This window comes from Notolabrus celidotus, chromosome 20, assembly GCF_009762535.1.
Source record: "Notolabrus celidotus isolate fNotCel1 chromosome 20, fNotCel1.pri, whole genome shotgun sequence".
Lineage (NCBI taxonomy): Eukaryota > Metazoa > Chordata > Actinopteri > Labriformes > Labridae > Notolabrus > Notolabrus celidotus.
In genome coordinates this window covers 29,425,504-29,445,568 of record NC_048291.1, presented here as the reverse complement: position 1 = coordinate 29,445,568, position 20,065 = coordinate 29,425,504, and the positions used below count along the sequence as shown (strand labels likewise).

The 20,065-nt window shown below is 40.7% G+C and overlaps 1 protein-coding gene and 1 long non-coding RNA gene across 2 annotated transcripts in view; one reads left to right on the top strand and one right to left on the bottom strand.

The window, feature by feature from the left end:
• Positions 1 to 339: 339 nt before the first annotated feature.
• Positions 340 to 20,065, bottom strand: part of LOC117831730 (protein shisa-9) — a 61,639-nt gene continuing 41,913 nt past the window's right edge. The window contains exon 3 of the mRNA XM_034710535.1: positions 340 to 618. Coding sequence (XP_034566426.1) covers positions 393 to 618 — 226 coding nt within the window. The 3' untranslated portion in view covers positions 340 to 392. The remainder of the gene's footprint in view (positions 619 to 20,065) is intronic.
• Positions 5,490 to 20,065, top strand: part of LOC117832519 — a 33,176-nt gene continuing 18,600 nt past the window's right edge. Inside the window, exons 1-2 of the long non-coding RNA XR_004635199.1 lie at positions 5,490 to 5,728; positions 5,846 to 5,983. This is a non-coding gene — a long non-coding RNA (uncharacterized LOC117832519). The remainder of the gene's footprint in view (positions 5,729 to 5,845; positions 5,984 to 20,065) is intronic.

The window sequence follows — 20,065 nt, the reverse complement described above, 5'->3', positions numbered from 1 at the left end:
ACACGACCTGTCGATGCTGCGCCTTCTTCTCTGTCGCTAATAAAGAGGAGCAGCAATGAAGGCATCAATAAAGAGGAAGAAGAGGAAGAGTGGGCGGTAATGCATGTGTATTTAACGGGTCAGGGGTGTTTGTGTTTGCAGAATGCTCTCATTCGGACATGAAGGCTTCACTTCTCTTAGTTTGGAATGAACACGTTGCCTGATACTTCTCTCTGAACTCCCTCTTCTGTTCCTGAGGCTCACACAGGCTCACTTTCATGCAGGGAATCCTCACACCTGATCTAAGACTGCATCCAGAAGTTAAGACGAAGGGTTTGAAGTTGGGATGTCTTTGAAAGCTGAAGGGGAAAGAAAGAAGCTGCAAACAAAAGAACTGATCTGAAGCTGCACGTCTAAACTACAGAGCTCCTTCTCTGCGTCATCCTCTCACTAAGCCGTGATTGATTTGTGAAGAAGCTGCAACACGTCAGCTCACACGCAGACACACGCATGAAGGACTGACCGTTGTTGGAGCGCAGCCCCCGCCCCGAGATGCCGTTGGTCCCGATGGGATGATGAACTCCCGTCCCATCCACCATTCCTGCTTCCCCCGGCTGCTTCAGAAGCTCCGTCAGAGTCCTGGAGGGAGGAAGAGAAACACACTTTATTCAGGCGCTCTGCAAACAAGTCGACTCAAAACTTAAACAAAGTCTCACAAAACTACAATCACACGCCGCGGCACCGACGGCAGGAACGAGCAGGATGTGTTTTCTGGAAATGTGAGGTGTCAGAATCAAAGCGGACTGGGAGGAAGAGATTTGAGAAGAAGAGTCTGGATGGATCGAGGAGATGTCAGATGATGGCGCGGACAAAATGTGACGACGCATTGTTAAAGACTTTCAAACACATTACCGGCTCCACCTGAGGAGGACGCCGAGTTTGAAAGAGAGCGTCTCTGATAACAAACCCAAACAGAAACTCAAATTAGAGAGAGTGGAAACAAAAATGAAAAAGTCTGAGTCTCGGGATGTTCCCCAGCTGGGAGCATCAATCACTTCAGAGGAGATAAAACAGCCTTCATTCCAGCAGACTTTTATTGTTTGATCGCTTTGATAAAGTTCTGCTCAAAACTGGGACACGAGCAGGACAAAGCCTTTGAACACGCAAGTTTAACTCTTTACCAACCGGCGAAATCTGCAGCTGCAAACAGGGACATAAACTCTGCTCTGACTCACATGGATCAGTCCTAAATTTAAATAGAGCAAGCAAACACAGAAGGATACACACAGGACACTAAAAACATTAAAACAGCTGACCAACATGATGCACAGGTTGAAACAGAGATCCAAGGCTTACAGGCGACGGGAGAGAAGTTAACTTAACTAAATTATTTCAAGAGATGACAAACATTTGAGTCAGTAAACTTAATGTAATGCTTAATTAGTTCAATAGCTTATATCAATGTTAGCCAATGTCTACAGTGTTTACAATGGTAGCTAAAAGGATTAGCGGTGTGTAGATGCTAAAGTAGCAAATCGCTAAAAAGCAAGAAGCAAAATATTTATTCAAAAGATACTGACACAAATCACAGCTTTGTTAGAATGGTGAGCAAAGAGCCAAACAGTTCAAATAGTTAGCAATAAGTGAGGAATAATCTGTTAGCTTAGCTTAAAATAGGCTAACACACAGGCAAGTGAAAGCTGAATAAATGGTGATTAGCTCAAACTAAGTTAGCAAGTAGCTTAAAGAAATGAAAGTGAATATCTGATGACAAAACCTCATGTTGAAATAATTAGATAAGAGCTTAACAGTTAACTTAATTAGCCTTCAGTAGTAGGATAGTTAGCTGTGGTTTGCTAGTGCTACTGTGCTAGCTAAATGTCAGCTAATAGGCTAAATGTTGATTAGCCAAAAAGAGGGCTAATCCGTCACAGATCAATACAAAGAAACAATGGACAAATAGCTCATTTATATAGCTAAAGGTAGCTAATAGCTTAGCATTACATTACGCTTTTGCACATAGGTAATTCTAAATATTCTGCGCTTCTGTATAAATTTTATTGTATTTGTTTGTATTTTATTTGATCTTTGTTTATTTTATTCTATTTTTTATTGATTTAATTCGCTCTTTATTTGATTTATTGTATTTATTTATTTGATTTAATAAAATTTTTATTTAATTTCATTTTTTTATTTGATCTTTATTTTATTTTATTTATTTTATTATTTTATTATCTTTGTCTATTTTTTTATTTTATTTAAATTGTATTAACATTTTATTTTATTTCATTTTAATTGTATTTTATTTGATCTTTATATTATTTTATTCTATTTTTTTATTGATTTAATTTGCTCTTTATATGATTTATTGTATTTATTTATTTTATTTTATTTTATTTTATTTTATTTTAATTTATTTTATTATTTTGTTATTTCAATATTTTATTATTTTATTATTTTATTGTCTTTATCTTATTTTATTTTAATTGTATTTAAATTGTATTAACATTTTTATTTTATTTCATTTTAATTGTGTTTTATTTGATCTTTATATTATTTTATTTGTATTTATATCTCATATCTTTATATCTCTGCTGTTTATAAGAGCTCTGTAATGACCGGATTTCCCTCCCCGGGTTAAATTAAGTATTTCTGATTCTGATTAGCATGCTAAGTATTAGCAGGGGACCACAGTCTAATGTACAGTAGGAACTGAATGCATATGAAGCATCTAAGGCTCACTAACAGACATGAACTCATGAAGGAAGTATTTTAATTTGAAGAATGAGAATCAGGAGCGTTTTCATCTGAAGGCTTGTTTTGAACGTTTCTGCAGAACCTACATGTCGTCTGTTTCTCTGTTTTGCTGTATCAACTGTCGCAGTACATTCAGTCAGCTGATGTATTCATTCTGATCCTCTGTGGTTGGACCTGCTCTCTCACATTGTAATATCTTGGTGTTAACACAGCGCTGCATCATGTTGCTGTCCTGTAGTTGTCGTGCGTTCCTCTGTGCGTTCCTCTCTGCTCCCCCGTGTTCAGCGTGGTGAAGGAAGCTTTTTGTGGTCGTCTCCTCCGAACACACTGATTTGTCAAAGTGTCACACACCGTCTGTGTCACTGTCACATGTGGGTTTGCAGTTTAATTGCTACAGTAAACAACCCTGGTGGTAACTTGCCCTTTTAAAATGTCAGCTACCAAGTTTCCTCCTGCCACTATTTATTTTTAATAAGGTAAAAAAAAAAACACACAGAAGCTAAAATAACAACACCTGCTGAACACGTCTCCGCCTGCATCAGAAGTTAGATTTTATTCCCACTGCTCAACACAAAGCCTGTAATTGGTTTTATAAACTTTCCACTAGCTGCTGACTTTAACACGAGCTAACAACACACACATCATCACCATCAACACGTTTCCACTGACAGGGGAATTATAGCAACACCGTCTCCTGATCAGCTGTGACCTCGGCGACACTTTCAGGAGACTCATAAATAAACCCTCATCGAGGAAAGTCTTCTTAACAACCCAGGAACAATGTCGTATTATTAGCCTGCTGGGAGGTGATCGCCTGAGCTTACTGGAGCCATAGAAACAAGAACAACTGGATGATATAATGCAAGTTAACACACAGGGCTTAAAATACATGAGATACTACAGCTCAGGTTTTCAGATTTACATCTTTGTCAAAGCTGTCTGAGATATCATTCTCCTGTTAGAGAGCAGGTTTAGTTTCTGTTGTTATTTAACACACAGAGTAAAGAGACAATCTTCTCTGGAGCCACACACACTGACTGAAAGCAGACCGCTGCTGAATGGTGCAATAATAATAATATAAAACCAAACATAGAGGCTTATTATGATTCACACTTGAAGTAAAACACATGCACATTCATCAATTAGGTCAAAACCAAGCAGCAAACTCTGGTCTTTAAAATTTAAGATAATGCAGAAGTGTTAAAAACTGCAGTTCCTCAAGCGTCCACTAGAGGCTGGCTGCAGAAACACAGGAAACCACATACACACCCATTCAAAGAGATGATCTTTACAGCAGAAATAAACATGTTTACAGCCTGGTTCAAAAAACAATATTGTTTCTCTTTTGTTTCTTAAGGACAGCAATAATTTTCCTGGGTCAGCTTGACCCGGGACATATTAAATTATCCAAAAGTGTAAGAGCCTCCAAAAATCCCAAAGTGTGTGTACGTGTGTGATTGGGCTGAAATATGTCACACAGCTGCAAAGAAACATTTAGTATTTGACACTTCTGACTCCTTTTAGCCTCTACTTTACTGCCTGGTCAAATTGACCCACGAACAGTATCTACTGTATGTAATATAAACATGCAGAAGGGTCTGCAAATATGTGAAATGAACCATTTTCATTTTATATGTTGATTAAACTAATTAAGCAAATCAGAAGAAGTTTCATACAGAAAAAATACTTTTAACGCTTTTTTTCCTGATTTTTGAACTTTGAAGTGGGTCAATTTGACCCGCAACATAACAGGAGGGTTAAGGTTTCATTGATAATTTCTCTACGTTACTCCTGTTTTAATGACCTTACACTGCCCTTTGCTTTTAGAAGAGATTTTAAGGTGTATCACTTTTAAAGCACTTCGCGACCTGGCCCCTGAATATATCTGGGATTTGCTGTCACCCTACCAGCCCGGGCGCAGCCTCAGATCCTCAGGCAGGAACTTCCTTAAAGTTCCCTTTGCAAACTTAAAATCTAAGGGTGAGTGAGAGTTTGCTGTGCAGGCTCCTCGACTGTGGAACGACCTGTAGAGAGCTGCATCAGGATCTTCTTTTAAATCACAGCTGAAAACATATTTTTATCCAAAGGCTTTCTTGTAATATTGTTTTATCCACGATGCTACATTTAATTTTAATTTACTTTTATTCATGTTTTTCTTATATTCCCTCATTGTACTGATTTTAAATGTTTTAATTACTTCTTGTAGTTTCTCTTTTATTCAGCTCTTCCTCTTAAATTCTCCTGCTCGCTCTATAAGCCCCGCCCCCTCATGCTTTGTGTATTATTGTGGGTTTTTATGATGTTAGGCACTTTGTAACATCTTTTTTGATAAGTGCTATATAAATAAACTTCATTTTTATTAATATTATTACATAAAGCACTCAATCATTGTTCATCATGTTAAATGCAGTATTTGTTTGTCACCTGTCCTCCACTGCCATGCTTCCAAAACCAGGAAGTGTCACACAGCTCTGCAGCCTGCCATTGGCTCATGAGGAGGCGTGCCAAGCAGACGGTGCCATATGTGAGTGCGGTGGAGGGGTGTTCTGACAGATGACATAAGAAATGCTCTTTTAAGTGAAATCTGAAAATGAACTTTACTTAAATGTGTTTAAATAGTGTTTCTGTAAACCTCATGCAGATGTTTAGATCATCTTTAGAGCAGGTAGGAGCCTGAGGGGAGTTAATTGATCACTCCTCGTTAACTGTTGATAGGAGTCAGCTGCTTTATAACAGGAGGCAGGAAGGCCTTTGAGTGGTGGAAGTCTCATGTAGTGTGCAGCTCTGTCCCTTACTTTAACACTCCTGTTTGACATTTTGTCTTCTTTCTCCTGCAAGTGTTATTTTTACATCCTCCACCTCCAGCCCTGCTCTGAACATAACGCTGCACATGTTTATTCCCTTCCCTGAAAATAAACACACTCGGATGCTGCTTGGAGTTTTTGCCTCATTCCTGATCCAACTCGGCCGTCCTCTCAGCTGCCGTGGAGAGGTATGAGTCAACTTTAAGTGAGCGCCCGGTACGGCACGAAGTCTTACGATCCAGGCAGGAAGAATATCTGAAATTAAACTGGTATTTCTCTCCCCTCCCTCGGTGCTCCTTTCACAGCCGAGGTGCCATTAAACAATCTTGAGCTGCTTCAGTGGAGCTGCAAGGCGACCGCCGGCTCGCTCCCCCCCGGTGTGAAGGTGAAAGCGGTCTCTTCTGAACGACTCAGCAGAACCTCCCGTGGAAAACTATCATCAGGTGAGAGCTTGAAATGAGACGCGTCATCTCCTCTGGCTTGTGATGTGAAAATATCTGCAAGCTCAGCAGCAGAATTTATTTTGAAAACCACAAAATGTGACATATAAGTTAACTTTATTTTGACGGGGTGTTTGAGGACGAGCAAGGACAAGAAACCCCCGTGAGGACGTGTGTGTAGTACGGACTGTAGGAGCCATACTGTACCCACACATGGATCTCAATTGCCCTTTGCATTTTCCGCCTGCCAGCGTACTTATTCCCTCTCTCTCACGTCATTAATACATGTCCACTCTCATTCCATTACTCCATTTGTATCCCTCTCTCCCCGCCCAGTCGTATTCTCAGTGGTGATAAAGCCGGCCGGTCCCCTCCCCTCCGACTCGTCCCCTCCAGGATGTTTAATAGCGCTATCATCGAGTTCTTGTTGTTCCCTACACCCTTAATGTCCCTTGGAACTCTTCCTCTCCACTTCTAATCTACTGCTTCTTATCTCCTCAACTTTCTCATCTGATTCCCTCCCCTCTCCTCTTATCTCTCCCTCTCCTTTATCTGTTTTTATTCCAGCGCTAAGGGCTTTTTATCTCTCCCTGTATCACCTCCTCGGCCCTCCGTCTCTGTCTTTCTTCTCCTCTCAGCCTCCATCTGATTCTGCCTCTCTTTGCACTCTCTTTTTGTCGTGCCTGGCCCGTCTCACCCCTCCCAGCCTCTCTCGCCCTTTGGCCCGGTTTCTATTTTTTCTCACTCTTCTTTCATTCTCTCTTTTTTTTTCTTTCCTGCCCTTCCCGCCTTCTCTCTCTCTCTCTCTCTCTCTCTCTCTCTCTCTCTCTTCTTCTCCTCCCTGAGGAAACTGTCACATAAACTATTCCAACTTGCAGTATTAGCACTCTTGAAATGATGCAGAGTGATATGAAGACATCAGAGTCCCTCCCTCCCCCTCAACACACACACTCAGCCTGACATGCACACACATAGCTTTCACCACAGACGACTCCACAACTCAACGTACATCCCTAAAACATAGGACACAAAGAACTTGCTACGTAAGGGAAATTAAATATTGTGTAAATCTCTCTTCAGAATCTGAGTGTTGGCGTGCAGAATGATGCACGGTGGTCCAAAGTGACACATTTTAGAGCTCCCTAAACTAGTGATGAGCATTTCAAGCCAAAATACTGTTTGATAATCATCGGCATGTATTCAACGATTACACACCTGTCCCATTAACGCCCCGTTTGTGTGGCGGTCTCATTAACCAGCAGCAGGGCGAGGTGCTGCTCGTCAGCGTCTGTCTCGATCTCTACATCAGTGTTTCTGTGACTCAGCGTGGCGTGTGTGTTTACATTTCACAGTCATGCTCAGTCTCTGGAAACACGTGTGTAGTAGTGTGAGATTCAGAAACGGAGAAAATTGCTGCAATTGTCGCTCATGTTTTCTTCTTCTTCTGCTATTTAATGTGGTTAGCAAACAGCTTTAAGACGCTTTGTAGCCCCCGTCTGGCGGGAACACAGTATTACAACCAGGCACCATCACTTTCAGATTCAGTTGCTGAGACCCTCGTCCAGTGGCGTAGAATTGCGTATGGACCGTAGGAACGTGTCCCCACCGATCTCAAGCGATGGCTGAAATGTCCCCACCAATATTAAGATTGAAGGGGAAAAATGCGCTTCATGCAACACATAAAGGGTTAAATCCTTTCCCACTTCGGCACCGCCTCCCAAATACGTCTTTGAGACTGGTCTGTATTCTGGTTGGCTTAGCTCCCTGTAGGTCAGTGCTTCCCAAACTGTGGGGCGGAGCAAAGGTACGACACTTCAGGTGGGCAGAGCCACACTAATCAAACAGAAGCAGAGCTCTGCAGGTATTTTCATCTGTTTCCACGGCTCTACCTGCTTTAAAGTGTGTTAACACTCGGTTTCCTAAAGTCCAAAACGTGTAGGATCGATGGCTGTAGCTGTGACTTGAGGCAAGATGAAGAAATGTAAATAATATAACTCCTGCAGGCCACAGCTACTTGAAGTTAAGCTACTTGAAGTTAAGCTACTTGAAGTTAAGCTACTTCAATGATTAACATTTCCTTTCCAAAAAAAAAATTTCACAATAAAAGTCCCCTCATGTCCCGACCAATGTAAAAATCAAACCTAGGCCGTTGCCCTCGTGCATGCATTCGTTACCTCCCGGCTGGATTACTGCAATGGAGTCCTTTTTTGAGGGGTACCCAGCAATGCCCTGGACAGGCTCCAATATGTGCAGAGCTCCGCTGCCAGGGTTCTCAAGCATACTAAGCCCTGTCAGCACATCACCCCCACTCTCATGCACCTCCACTGGCTCCCTGTTAGGAACCACATCTCCTATAAACTCCTCCTCCTCATCTACAAATCCCTGAATCACCGTCTTACCTCCTCCTCCTCCTACTGTCTTCGGACCTTCTTGACAGGCGCTATATAAATCCCAGTTATCATTATTATGAGACACCGGCGACAACAATGAAAAATTGTACTTTTAAAATGAGAAAATATTCAAAGTAACTCATTCAAAAATCCTCGCCCATCCCTACCCTGAACCCGAGATCACAGAGTCTGCATGTAAGCAAAGTGTGGCTACCACCAGCAGAGCTAGCACCAGGGGAGCAATATGAGGCAATGACTGTTATGGGAGAAGTACTAGCATGAATTTATAGATCAACATACTGACAAACCACGCCCACTACCTGATGACATCATCACCTGTGCTCCTTTACATCCAGGTAGTAGAGCTGCAGAGCAGCTGCAGCACAAGCTAGTGGCGGGAGGGTGAACTACAGCTTAGATGACATGTGACTGACATTTCTGTGGCCGGCTTGTGAGGGTGATGACGTTAGATCAGATTTACCACCAAATTACCATCCCAAATAATGTATGCCTTCTGTTGCATTATGGGAAATGTAGGCTCTGTTGATTCTGAGGCGTCACCATTGGTACAAACGTTGCTTAATAAGGTCCGTGTGTGTTTCATTACTGTTTCAAAGTCAGTGTGCCTTTGTTACCTTTTAATCAGGTGAAACAACAGATGGATCCCAAGCAGCAGCTGTCCACTGTGTGCCCTGCTACCTGCACAATGCATGCTGGGATAGCCGGCCTAGTGCAGTTTGACACCACAAAGTCAAACCTCCTCGGTCCTTTCACTTTGATTTCCCTGAGACTTTAAAGCTCACCTCTTCTTCTTCTTTTCTCTCTGTGTGCAGAAACACTTTGTTTCTTTGATTAATTTCCTCGATGACATGATATTAATGTCTTCAGGTTTTTATCCACACAAAGCCCAATGAGCCGTATTCCCAATTAGATTACCAGGAAATGTTTCTTCTCCGTAATGCAACACAGGATATGAAGTGAATAATGATTTAAAAAATGGATGTACAGAGTGTAATTTTCAAAGCTCTTAAACACAAATGATTCAGCAGAAGGCAGGAAATCTCCGGCACAGAGGGTTCCAGTCCCGTGAGGTTCGGTTTCACTTCTGGAAGATTCAAAGAAACATCTCCAGGCTGTCTGGCAGGCTTAAAGCACCACATGCTCAGCTTTTGTCCCGACTGAGATTTGCTAAATATAGTAAGAAAACAAAATGCTACAAGCTTTTGCTAGTATCCCCCAAAATTTGATTTTGAGAAAACATATAAAGTTGAAGCAGCAGAGGAGCTGTTGGGAACGATAACAGTTCTGAATTAAAGCCCTCCAGAGCCCGCTGACTGAGAGTGACGCAGTTTAATCTACATGCAGTAATAACTCCAAATGGAGTCAGCCAGCAACCATTGTGGAATCTTTTCAGTCATGCACAATTAGTGACTGATTCATACCATGATAGCAAAAACCATTAACCTCTGAAAACTGTGCAGATAGTATCGCAGCGTGACTCTTTGAGGGGTGAGACATGTGGCACTTCATTAGACTGACGGTACAAAACTGTCTTTATGAACTCATTTTAGAAACAGCAGCCAAAGACTGAGCATACTGGAGGCAGTGAACACTTTAAATCTTCATGATTTTACATGAAAGATTCATGACTGAGGTTTTATTTGATCAGTTAGAAATTAGGCTTTGTTTTTGGTGAGTTGATAAGATTTTCAATTAATGAGACGGAGAGTCAGCAGACATGCTAGCTTTGAGACGAGCGAGCCTTTGACATGTGTGTTAGCATGCTGGAATAGTTACATAGACGGTTCTAACAGTGAGCTTTAATGGTTAGCAGTGATTGTTATAAAAGACTTCATATTAATGGACAAACTGAGACTGTTGACATTTTGCAAGCACTGACTAGACAGAGCCTTTGCTATCCAAATGCTACTATTTTCTAGGCTGTATGAACATTACACAGAAGTGACAGCGTGGACAAAGGAGACACCAGACAGAGTGATGAAGCAGCAGAGGAACTTAGAGCTAGTTGAGTGTGTGAATATGTTGGTACCATGTCCCTGTAATACATGCAATGAAAGTATCTAGACCTGTTACCTGTTTACTGAGATACACTGGACAGAAAGAAGAGCATATGAAAGATATGATAACTGTGGAGCTGTGGGAGGAGGTTACACTACCGGAGTCTAAAACTGCAGCTAATCACACTTACGCTGAAAGCCAGGTTGTGAAACTCTGGCGCCAATATGTGGAACGAGATACTGAACGTTAACAGCAAGCCTAACCGGATTTAAAGGCATCTTGGGTCTTTGTGCAAATCAATAGTAAAAAGTCACAGCTTGTGGATTTGATTTCTATTTCATCGCTGGAGGCTTATGGATCCAACGTTGCAGTACCACCTGAAATAAAGGGGGGCAGTGTTGAGCAGTGTACCCAACAGTTCAAGCTAGACCAGCAAAACAAAACTTGGTAACACTTTACAATAAGGGTCCCTTAATCAGCATTAGTTAATGCATTATTAAGCATTAATTAACTGTTTAATAATAGTTTAATAATCGTTATAATGTATTACCTAACATTAACTAACACATTAGTTAATGCATTAATAAGCAGTTAATTAATGTCCACTGCTCAGAGTTAATTAATACATTATTAAGCATTAATAAAAGTTACAAAACTTAATTAGTTAACCATTAGTGAATGCTTTCTGGACCCTTATTGTAAAGTGTAACACATGCATCACTTCAGTAACACATTATAAATGCTAAACTGCCTCATTAGCATCAGCATCAGCATAAGCGTGTGCATCACTTTTAAGTGTCCTCTGGAAACACTTCTGTTGTGTTGCTGTCTATTTGCAGCACGTTTTTTCTAATGTATTGTGTTGTGGTCTTTGCATCGCGTTTTCTAAATGCTGCACATGTGTTGTCAAATTGATGAAGATGTTTTCTTAATTTGCTTGTGTTTTGCCTTTTTGCATGTGTTTTCTTAAGTTGCAGTGCTGTGAGCTCTCAGGGCCACCGTACTTCTCTGTGCCAGTTGAGATGTTATCTGTGATTATCTGTTTTATTCTAAATAAAATGTGTTGAATTCTGTATATGTGTTGCTTCAACTACACAACTCATTTTGCTTCAGTGTATGTGTTACCTAAGGGATACATGTGTTACACTTTACAATAAGGGTCCAGAAAGCATTCACTAATGCTTAATTATGGTTAAGTAATGCTTATGAGGCAGTTTAGCATTTATAATGTGTTACTTAAGTGATGCATGTGTTACACTTTACAATAAGGGTCCAGAAAGCATTCACTAATGGTTAACTAATTAAGTTTTGTAACTTTTATTAATGCTTAATAATGTATTAATTAACTCTGAGCAGTGGACATTAATTAACTGCTTATTCATGCATTAACTAATGTGTTAGTTAATGTTAGGTAATACATTATAACGATTATTAAACTATTATTAAACAGTTAATTAATGCTTAATAATGCATTAACTAACGCTAATTAAGGGACCCTTATTGTAAAGTGTTGGAAAATGGAAAGACAACTACGACTTTCCAGCTCCTATTTGTCTATGATTATATTTGTATCGTCAGCTAATCGATTGAGTCAAAACTTACATTAAAGCTAGGGTTGGTAGTCAGGGGAAAACTAGCATGAATTTGAATGGAGCATTTCCTCAGGACTCCAGCTAATGAAATGTACACATAGGAGGCGGGCAGAACGGCAGGACAGGATTTGATTGGTTTCATCATTTGGCTCCTGATTGCAGGGATTGGTCGGTGTTTTCCCAGGTTTACTCTGGCTGTAGATAGCAGCTTTTTAAGAACACATTATGTATTGATTACCATCAGGACATAAAGATCATTTTAACCAGTATAACAAAAAGTGGATCTAAATCTGAACACCAACCCCAGCTGTATTAATCAGCTGCTTGAGAGTCAGGCATCCTTCATGGCCCAAATTTGTGCAACTTTCAAAATGAGACATCCTTGGATGCAACTGGTCTTGAAATGCAACTTTTAAAGAATGCAGCTCCTGCATTGGGAGCTCATGTTTGCTAAGGCTGATGGAAAAGACACTATTTCTGTTGTTTATTCAGCTAAAGGCAATACATCTGAAACTGTAACTTCATGGTGACTGTAAACTGAAAGTCTGGGTACTTTAAAGTTTGTGACACGAATCCTGTGGAGAACTTTTTACATTTCAGAGAGTTAAATAAATAATTGTTTAGCTGTTCAGACTGAAAACAGAGCGCTGGACTTAAAGGTGACATATCACGCTTTTTTCATCAACATATATTGGTCTAAGAGGTCCCCAAAACATGTCTTTAAAGTTTATGCTCAAAAAAACACTTTGAAATCAGATTTTGGTCTGCCTGAAAAGTCCTCTTCTTCATTCCTCATCAGAACACTCTGTTTTCCCTCTGACCACGCCCCCTCAGGAAGTGGATGTGCCTCGACTCTCCAGCACGTTGATCTAATGTTTACATGTTGGCTGAATATACACGGCTGCTCAGAGATCGCGTTACTTCAACCCTCTGAATCTGATCCTGACGGAGAGGCACCTGCAGCAGGACCTTTCTGAAGGATTGGTCACAGATTTAGTGTTTCTTGTTGTTTTATTTATCAGTATGTCGACGTGTGTCTTGGTACACAGCTACGAACATGTAGCTATGTGGCTATGCTAACTAGCGCTAGCACTTATCCATGATAAATAAAAATCATCCACTAGATCTTCAAATCTGCAGACGTGGGGAGTAAAACCGACCTCTGCCAGAAAGGCAGCAGGACCTTTCTGAAGGATTGGTCACAGATTTAGTGTTTCTTGTTGTTTTATTTGTCAGTATGTCGACGTGTGTCTTGGTACACAGCTACTGCTACAGCTATGAACATATAGCTATGTGGCTATGCTAATTAGCGCTAGCACTTATCCATGATAAATAAAAATCATCCACTAGATCTTCAAATCTGCAGACGTGGGGAGTAAAACCGACCTTTGTGTTTATTAAGACAGCCTACAACTAGCATGCCTCCCTCCTAAGCTCCTTGTTAGCACACATGTGTGCAGGTAATGAAAAACGGAGGAGGGGTTGAGTTGTATTTTATACAGTCTATGGGCTGAACAAGCTCCGAGCTCTGACTTCCTGTTACAGACCGGATATTGTTGTTACGTAACAAAAACACTGAAGTCTGAAACGGCTGGTTTCACACACATTTACAGAAAGGTGGAGAAATCAGAACAGGGGCAGAATGGATCTTTTTCATTCTCGGGGGGTTTGTAGACAGGGACACAGATTTCAGGTAAAGAACCATTAAAAAGTCAATTTTGCATGATATGTCACTTTTAACATCTGACCGACTGATGCAGGTTGCATTCCCATAGTTAATGAGCACTAAACCTAATGCAGTAGAGGAACAAAGTGAGCGCTAATCTGCTTCAGAAACGTGCATTTCCAAAAGCAACATATTGTTTTCTGGGGAAATGAAACCGGAAATGTTATCTGCTCCCTCTGCTGCTCCGCTTTATGTGCCCTTCAACACTTCCACCCAAAAAAGTCCTCCAATAAAGCAGCTCAGCCAAACTTTATGAGCTCATGTAAGCTCTTATTGTTTCCTTGTTGTGACATGACTATAAACTGAAAAGGGTGATTAAGAGTCCCGCATGATTAAGTCATTCACTCAATTGTTTGCTTGTTTTCTTTCGCACAAATTGCAATGTCAAGAGAGTAAGTGGATTGTGATAGAATTTAATTAGCCAGCGTTCAGGAAACACATTCTGCCTCTTTTATCAGCCCGTTCCATGTCCCGGTTTGCTGCATAAATATTTATTTCATGGTGAAATTGCGTAACAATGCGGTCAAACACTGAGACCAAATCTGTGCCACGTACACCTCATGCTGTATTAGTGATTCACAACCTCTCTGTGGCCCAGTCCTGGTTGTATAACTAAATGTGCGGTATTGTTTTCAATTGTCAAAGAGTGTTTTGGTGCTAAAAATAAAGTGAGAAAAACACCCTACGGTCTTGCAATAAGACATTCACACTGCTGCACACAAACACATTCTCTCCCCTGGGTCTACCACACAGCATTTTGTAGCTGAATCACTCTTCACTGTCACAGCAGGTTAGTTTATATTACAAGGCCCCCCATGGACGATTCCAGAGGTCTGTAAACGTAGCATGGGACTAAGCACTGAGATGCAACCCTGCTGTTTGCTGTATAATTGTGTGTAATGCTGCTTGCCGACTACAGTTTGTGCCATCCGATCGACCTACACAAACACAGAAAACACACACAAACGAAAGCTGCTTAGACACACACACACACACACAGATGTTGGTGTCCTACCTACAGTTGTGTCTTGAGGGACTTAATTGATGCCAAACCGGAGTGACTCACCCTTTAAGTCTCATGGGTGGTAATTTAGAGAGGTTACAGTGGGTGGGAAATGTGTGTGGTTTCTAGTGTTTACTGAAACATCCTCTCTGGCCTGTGAGGAAGGATGTATGAGTGTTTGTTGCTACGCGTGGGCCGCCTCCTCTCTGTCCTCATTCTCAAATTTCAGCATTAATTAGAAATGTGTCCCGAAACGAATCAATTACCTCCCTCATAACAGCCTAATGACCAAATCCTCTGATTGCAACCCACTTATTAAATACTGCCGTCTGAGCTGGAGTGTTTTGTTTTCATGTGAGACATACTTTAAAGAAATACCTTCAAGAATGACTTTTATTCTCCTTCATGTTGGCTGCAATTTAACATTTTAACAAGTCACATTTTCCTGCCAGTCATACTCAGAGCAGAAATTAAGCATCCAGTAACTTAATATTTAACACGATCAGTAGCATGAAAGTGCTTCGATCATTAATTCAAAGTGTTGTACAACACTTGAAAAGATGTCCTTTCTTTGCTAATGAACATGTTTGTTCACTTGTTGCTCATTGCTAACATTAGCTAATCTGAAAAATGTATTGTATAACTTTTAAATAAATCTAACCATTAGCATTCAGCTAATACCTCTTAATTATTAGTATTTTCAATTTGTAGCGAACATATATTATACAAAGCTAATTAGCGTTTCAAAGCTAATATTGGCTATTTAAAGAAATATAACCTTTTAAATGAGTTCAGTTCTTTGCATTCAACCAACTCCTCTCTGATACTACCACTCTTAAGAGTGATTCAATGCTAAAAGCAGCTAGCTAGTCAGTTGTTCAATGCTAACATGAGCTTTTTTTGTGAAATTGATTGTATTCCCTTTGGATACAGCCTGTCACAGATTTAAAATGTTGTGCTTTCAGTCTTTGATTGTTAGCATTTAGCTAATTAAAAGCATTTATTACAGTTTGCAAGGATTTATCACACGCTAAGGGAGTGTTAGAATTCAAATCCCATAGGAAAATAAATTTAGAGAGGAGATCTCAAAAGTGTTTAATTTCTGTCTCCTGGACAACAATGAGATCTGTTTGAAAGCAAAATGAGACTATAGCTTATGTCTCCTGTTTCTCATTCTTGCCTCCAGAAAAGAAGTCTCAGCTTAGTCTCCCTTTCAGTTCAAAAGGAGATCTGGTCAGAGTCTGAAATGATTCTCAGGTATTCCTCAAGTGTTGTGACTCCTTTAGAGCTCAGGTGGAGAAATCAGGGAGCTCTCTCAATTGTCTCAATCTAACCTCATCCATTTGTTTTAGTCAGACTCAGTTTTTGTGTCTGAAGTTGAGCTCAGATGGAGCAAAGAAAGAGCCTGAGCTCATCTTTTCATCAACATTTATAGAGCCCTGCAAAATGAACATTTCAATGTAATTATCCACAAACTTACAATCCTCATTAAAACATTTGAACCACTTCAAGATCAGGACTTTAGATGTGAAATGATCTCTTCTTTGACTTCACAGTCTGGTCCTTCCTTTACAAGTCTGTTTGAGAACAAAACCACTTCACTAAGATTTAGTGGATTTGAGAGAAACTGCAAAAGATAGAGATTTCATATCTCCAGGTATGGCAGACCATTTATTTAAAATATGGGCCGCAAAAGGGCCGACCAGATTTATCCAGATTATTACAATTAAAGGGGTGGACTCTTTTGGGCACTGGTGGCCTAGTGGTCTAAGCGCCCCACATACAGAGGCTACAGTCCTCGTCACAGGGGTCATCGGTTCGATTCCTGGCCGGTCGACCATTTCCTGCATGTCCTCCCCCGCTCACTACTCCCCACATTTCCTGTCTCTCTTCAGCTGTCCTGTCAAGTAAAGGCAAAAAGGCCAAAAATATATTTTAAAAAAAAGAAGAAAATGAGCCATTAATGAGATCTCTCATTTAAGACTCAAATAAGACTCATGTCATGGTCTCAACTATTTCTCCTAGTGAATTTTAGGAGAAATGAATGAGAACAATTTGAAACTTGAATGAGGCTGAAGTGAGAATCTCAATTTTGTCTCCAGAGGCTTAGAAGAGAAAGCATTGAGCAGTAAACTTTTCCTCTGGGATAATACAATTTGGTAGCATTATAGGGACTGAAGTGAAGGTTCTTGCTGTTTTGAAAGACCCGTAGTGTGACTATGTCTTGTAGGGACTACAAAGAGCCTGAGGTTGGGTCTAGTTAAGTGTCAGACGCGCTAAAAGCAAAGATCACTAATGCACAAAGAAGTAAGTTTAACCTTTTTATTAACAAAAAAAGGATAATCAACTTATAATGAAGTGCACAAAAGAAAATAGTGAAAATAAGTGGTCAACAAAAAGTAAGGAGACCCAGCTCACCCCCTCTCTCTACCTCCAAACAAAAGAACACAGGTGGCCTAAAGGACCCTAACACATGACCTGTAAATAACATAATTAACTAATTAACCCCACAATAAACCATATTGTAAAGAAACAACAGAAATATACAAACAATAAACACTTGAATCCTTCATGGCTCCTACATGTCATGCCATTTTAACTCTTAACTATGAGTATGTAGTCAATTCCTGTTTAATATTAATATTAACAAGGAATTTCAAATGCTAAAAATATAATTTGATAGTGTTATGTCATTGAAGAAAGACATATTCATAGGTGAGCTTGTTTGCTGCTCAATGCCTACTTTATATCATGACCTGAAGTCCCTCCAGAGTTTTGACACACAGTCTTCAGGTGAATCAGGAAGCAGTGACATGATCGACACTGTTAGATTCTCTATGTTTAAAAATCTGCTGACAGGAAAGCTTCATTTGAGCGTCCTCCTCTGAGCGTGACGTCAGAGGAGAGCAGCCTCCTCGTGAGTTTAGTGAATGAGCTTCTTCTTTCAGAGATCCATTGTTATGGAAATGAAGCTGAAGTTCATAATAGTTGTCTGAAATTGTTGTCTCTAAACGGGCGGTATGAATGCTAAATGAAGCCTTTGTAAGTAAGAGGAGACGGCGGAAACAGATACTCTGGTGTGTGAGTGTGTGTGTGTGTTTGTGTGTGTGTGTGTGTGTGTAGTTTATCCGTCTCTTCATCTTCTCTTTGTCTCGTGGAGTTATGAAGTGACAGAGCCAACACTTGGAGTCTTTCTTCATCAGTAATTCACTGCACTTTATCACACACACACACACTCACACACACACACACACACACACACACACACACACACACACAGATAGTAGGCTAAATAGACACTGTAGTGGCACAAGTGGTAGCAGGCATTATCTCAGAGGGGGTCTCGTACACCAGTCCCTCTGACACATAGAACATTAGCTTACTGGTATACGTGCGGGCGCACACGCACACGGCGCACACGCAGATCTGATGGAGCTGCCAGATAGAGCACCCTTGTAGGCTTGGTACAGAGCCTGGATCTGTCTCCCACCCTGCTCTAGTCCTATTAGAGCTGACAGCTGCCAAATAATGTCCCTTGGCATGGCTGAGTGCCTGCCATGCCAGGGCCTGTTTGTGTTCATGCGTACACTCTCTTATCCTCTGACATGAGTGTGTTCACATGTGACCGTGTAACCTGTAATACGGTAGCAGGGTGTTGTTGCAGAACACTGTGTCTTTTTTTTGAAATCGTGCTGCCATGACAGACACAGACACAGAGATCACAGAAATCTGGGTGAAAGTAAATCATTGAGATCTGTTCAGGAGAATGGTTTATCCCAAATAATCACTTTCCACTGGCTAACATTGAAACCACTATTTGATGCTACAAGGCCACAAAAGACAGACTGCTGTAGGGATGTGCATAGTCTGTTAATTAATTGTTAATATTTGTATTTGTCTTGTTGTGTCTAAGCTGTAGTTCAGCCTCCCTCCACTAGCTGGAGCTCTAGCTCTGGTTAATATCTGCTGCCTTAACGCTCTGCAGTTCTACTTCCTGGATGTAAAGGAGCACAGGTGATGATGTCATCAGGTAGTGGGCGTGGTTTGTCAGTATGTTGATCTATAAATGGAGATAAAGTTGTGTGTAGGCTGTCTAGTTAAACCGGCATCACTCTATGAGGTGTGTGGATGTTAACCTGTTGGTGGAGCTAGCTCTGCTGGTGGTAGAAACACTCTGTGAACCATTAGTGATTGTTGACCTGCAGACTCTGTGATCCTGTGTTTACCTTTGGACTGGTTGGTTTCTGTTAAAACAACTGAGAGTTGCTTTAGAACATCCCTCGTGGACACTTTTAACAAAAACTGCAACAGCTTTCTCTTTAATGGATGCAAGAAGTGCAAATACTCTTCATAAATGGGACCAAAACCTCCTTTTTATTCTTTTATTTTATTGAACATCCCCAGACTGACTTTTCCTTATAGTGCTTGAAACCATTAGAATACAACTGGTTGTGGAGCCACACAGTTTTGACCTGGGGGCCAAACTGGGGCACTGACTGTTGAAGGGTTGGCCAGGCGTGGAAAACATTAGGGGCTTACCCCAAACCTAAGAGGGTTACCTCCAATAATCACATCTACTTTAACTTCTTTTTACAAAATACTTTAACAAATGTTACATTTTTGTAGATTTCTAACGTTAACAACAGAGTCAACATTTAAATCTGCTCAACTCGTTAAGGACTCAAAATGAAGGTGATTGTTTAAAGTCAAAGCATCAATAAAAACAATATTCAAATCCACAGAAACTCCTGTCTCTACAGCTTGCTGAAACACAGCAACAAAATAGCTGATTTGATTATAAGTAATGCCTCTGACATGGCAAACAGCCAATCATGTTTGAGAATTTCAGGGTGGCCAATCAGTTTTCTGGCTCCACCACTGGATACAACACCCAGCATCAGGCTGCGAGGCTAGGTAGCTAGTTTCAACATCCAATCTACATGGCTTCCTGTTCAGCTTTATGCACAGAAGATTCATTTCAGGATGTTGAACTTTACCCCAAAGGCTATCAAACTCTACCCCATGCTAACAGCCTGATCTGAAGGTTACCAAAGCAAACTGAATATCAAATTTACACCAGAGAAGAGTCAAACGTCTCACAACAAACATGGCAACAGTGGAGGAAGTGTCTCAAATGTAGATTGCAGCGATCTTAAAGGTGACATATCATGCAAAATGGACTTTTTAATGGTTCTCTACCTGAAATATGTGTCCCTGTCTACAAACCCCCCGAGAATGAAAAAAATCCATTCTGCCCCTGTTCTGATTTCTCCACCTTTCTGTAAATGTGTGTGAAACCAGCCGTTTCAGACTTCCGTGTTTTTGTTACGTAACAACGCCATCCGGTCTGTCACG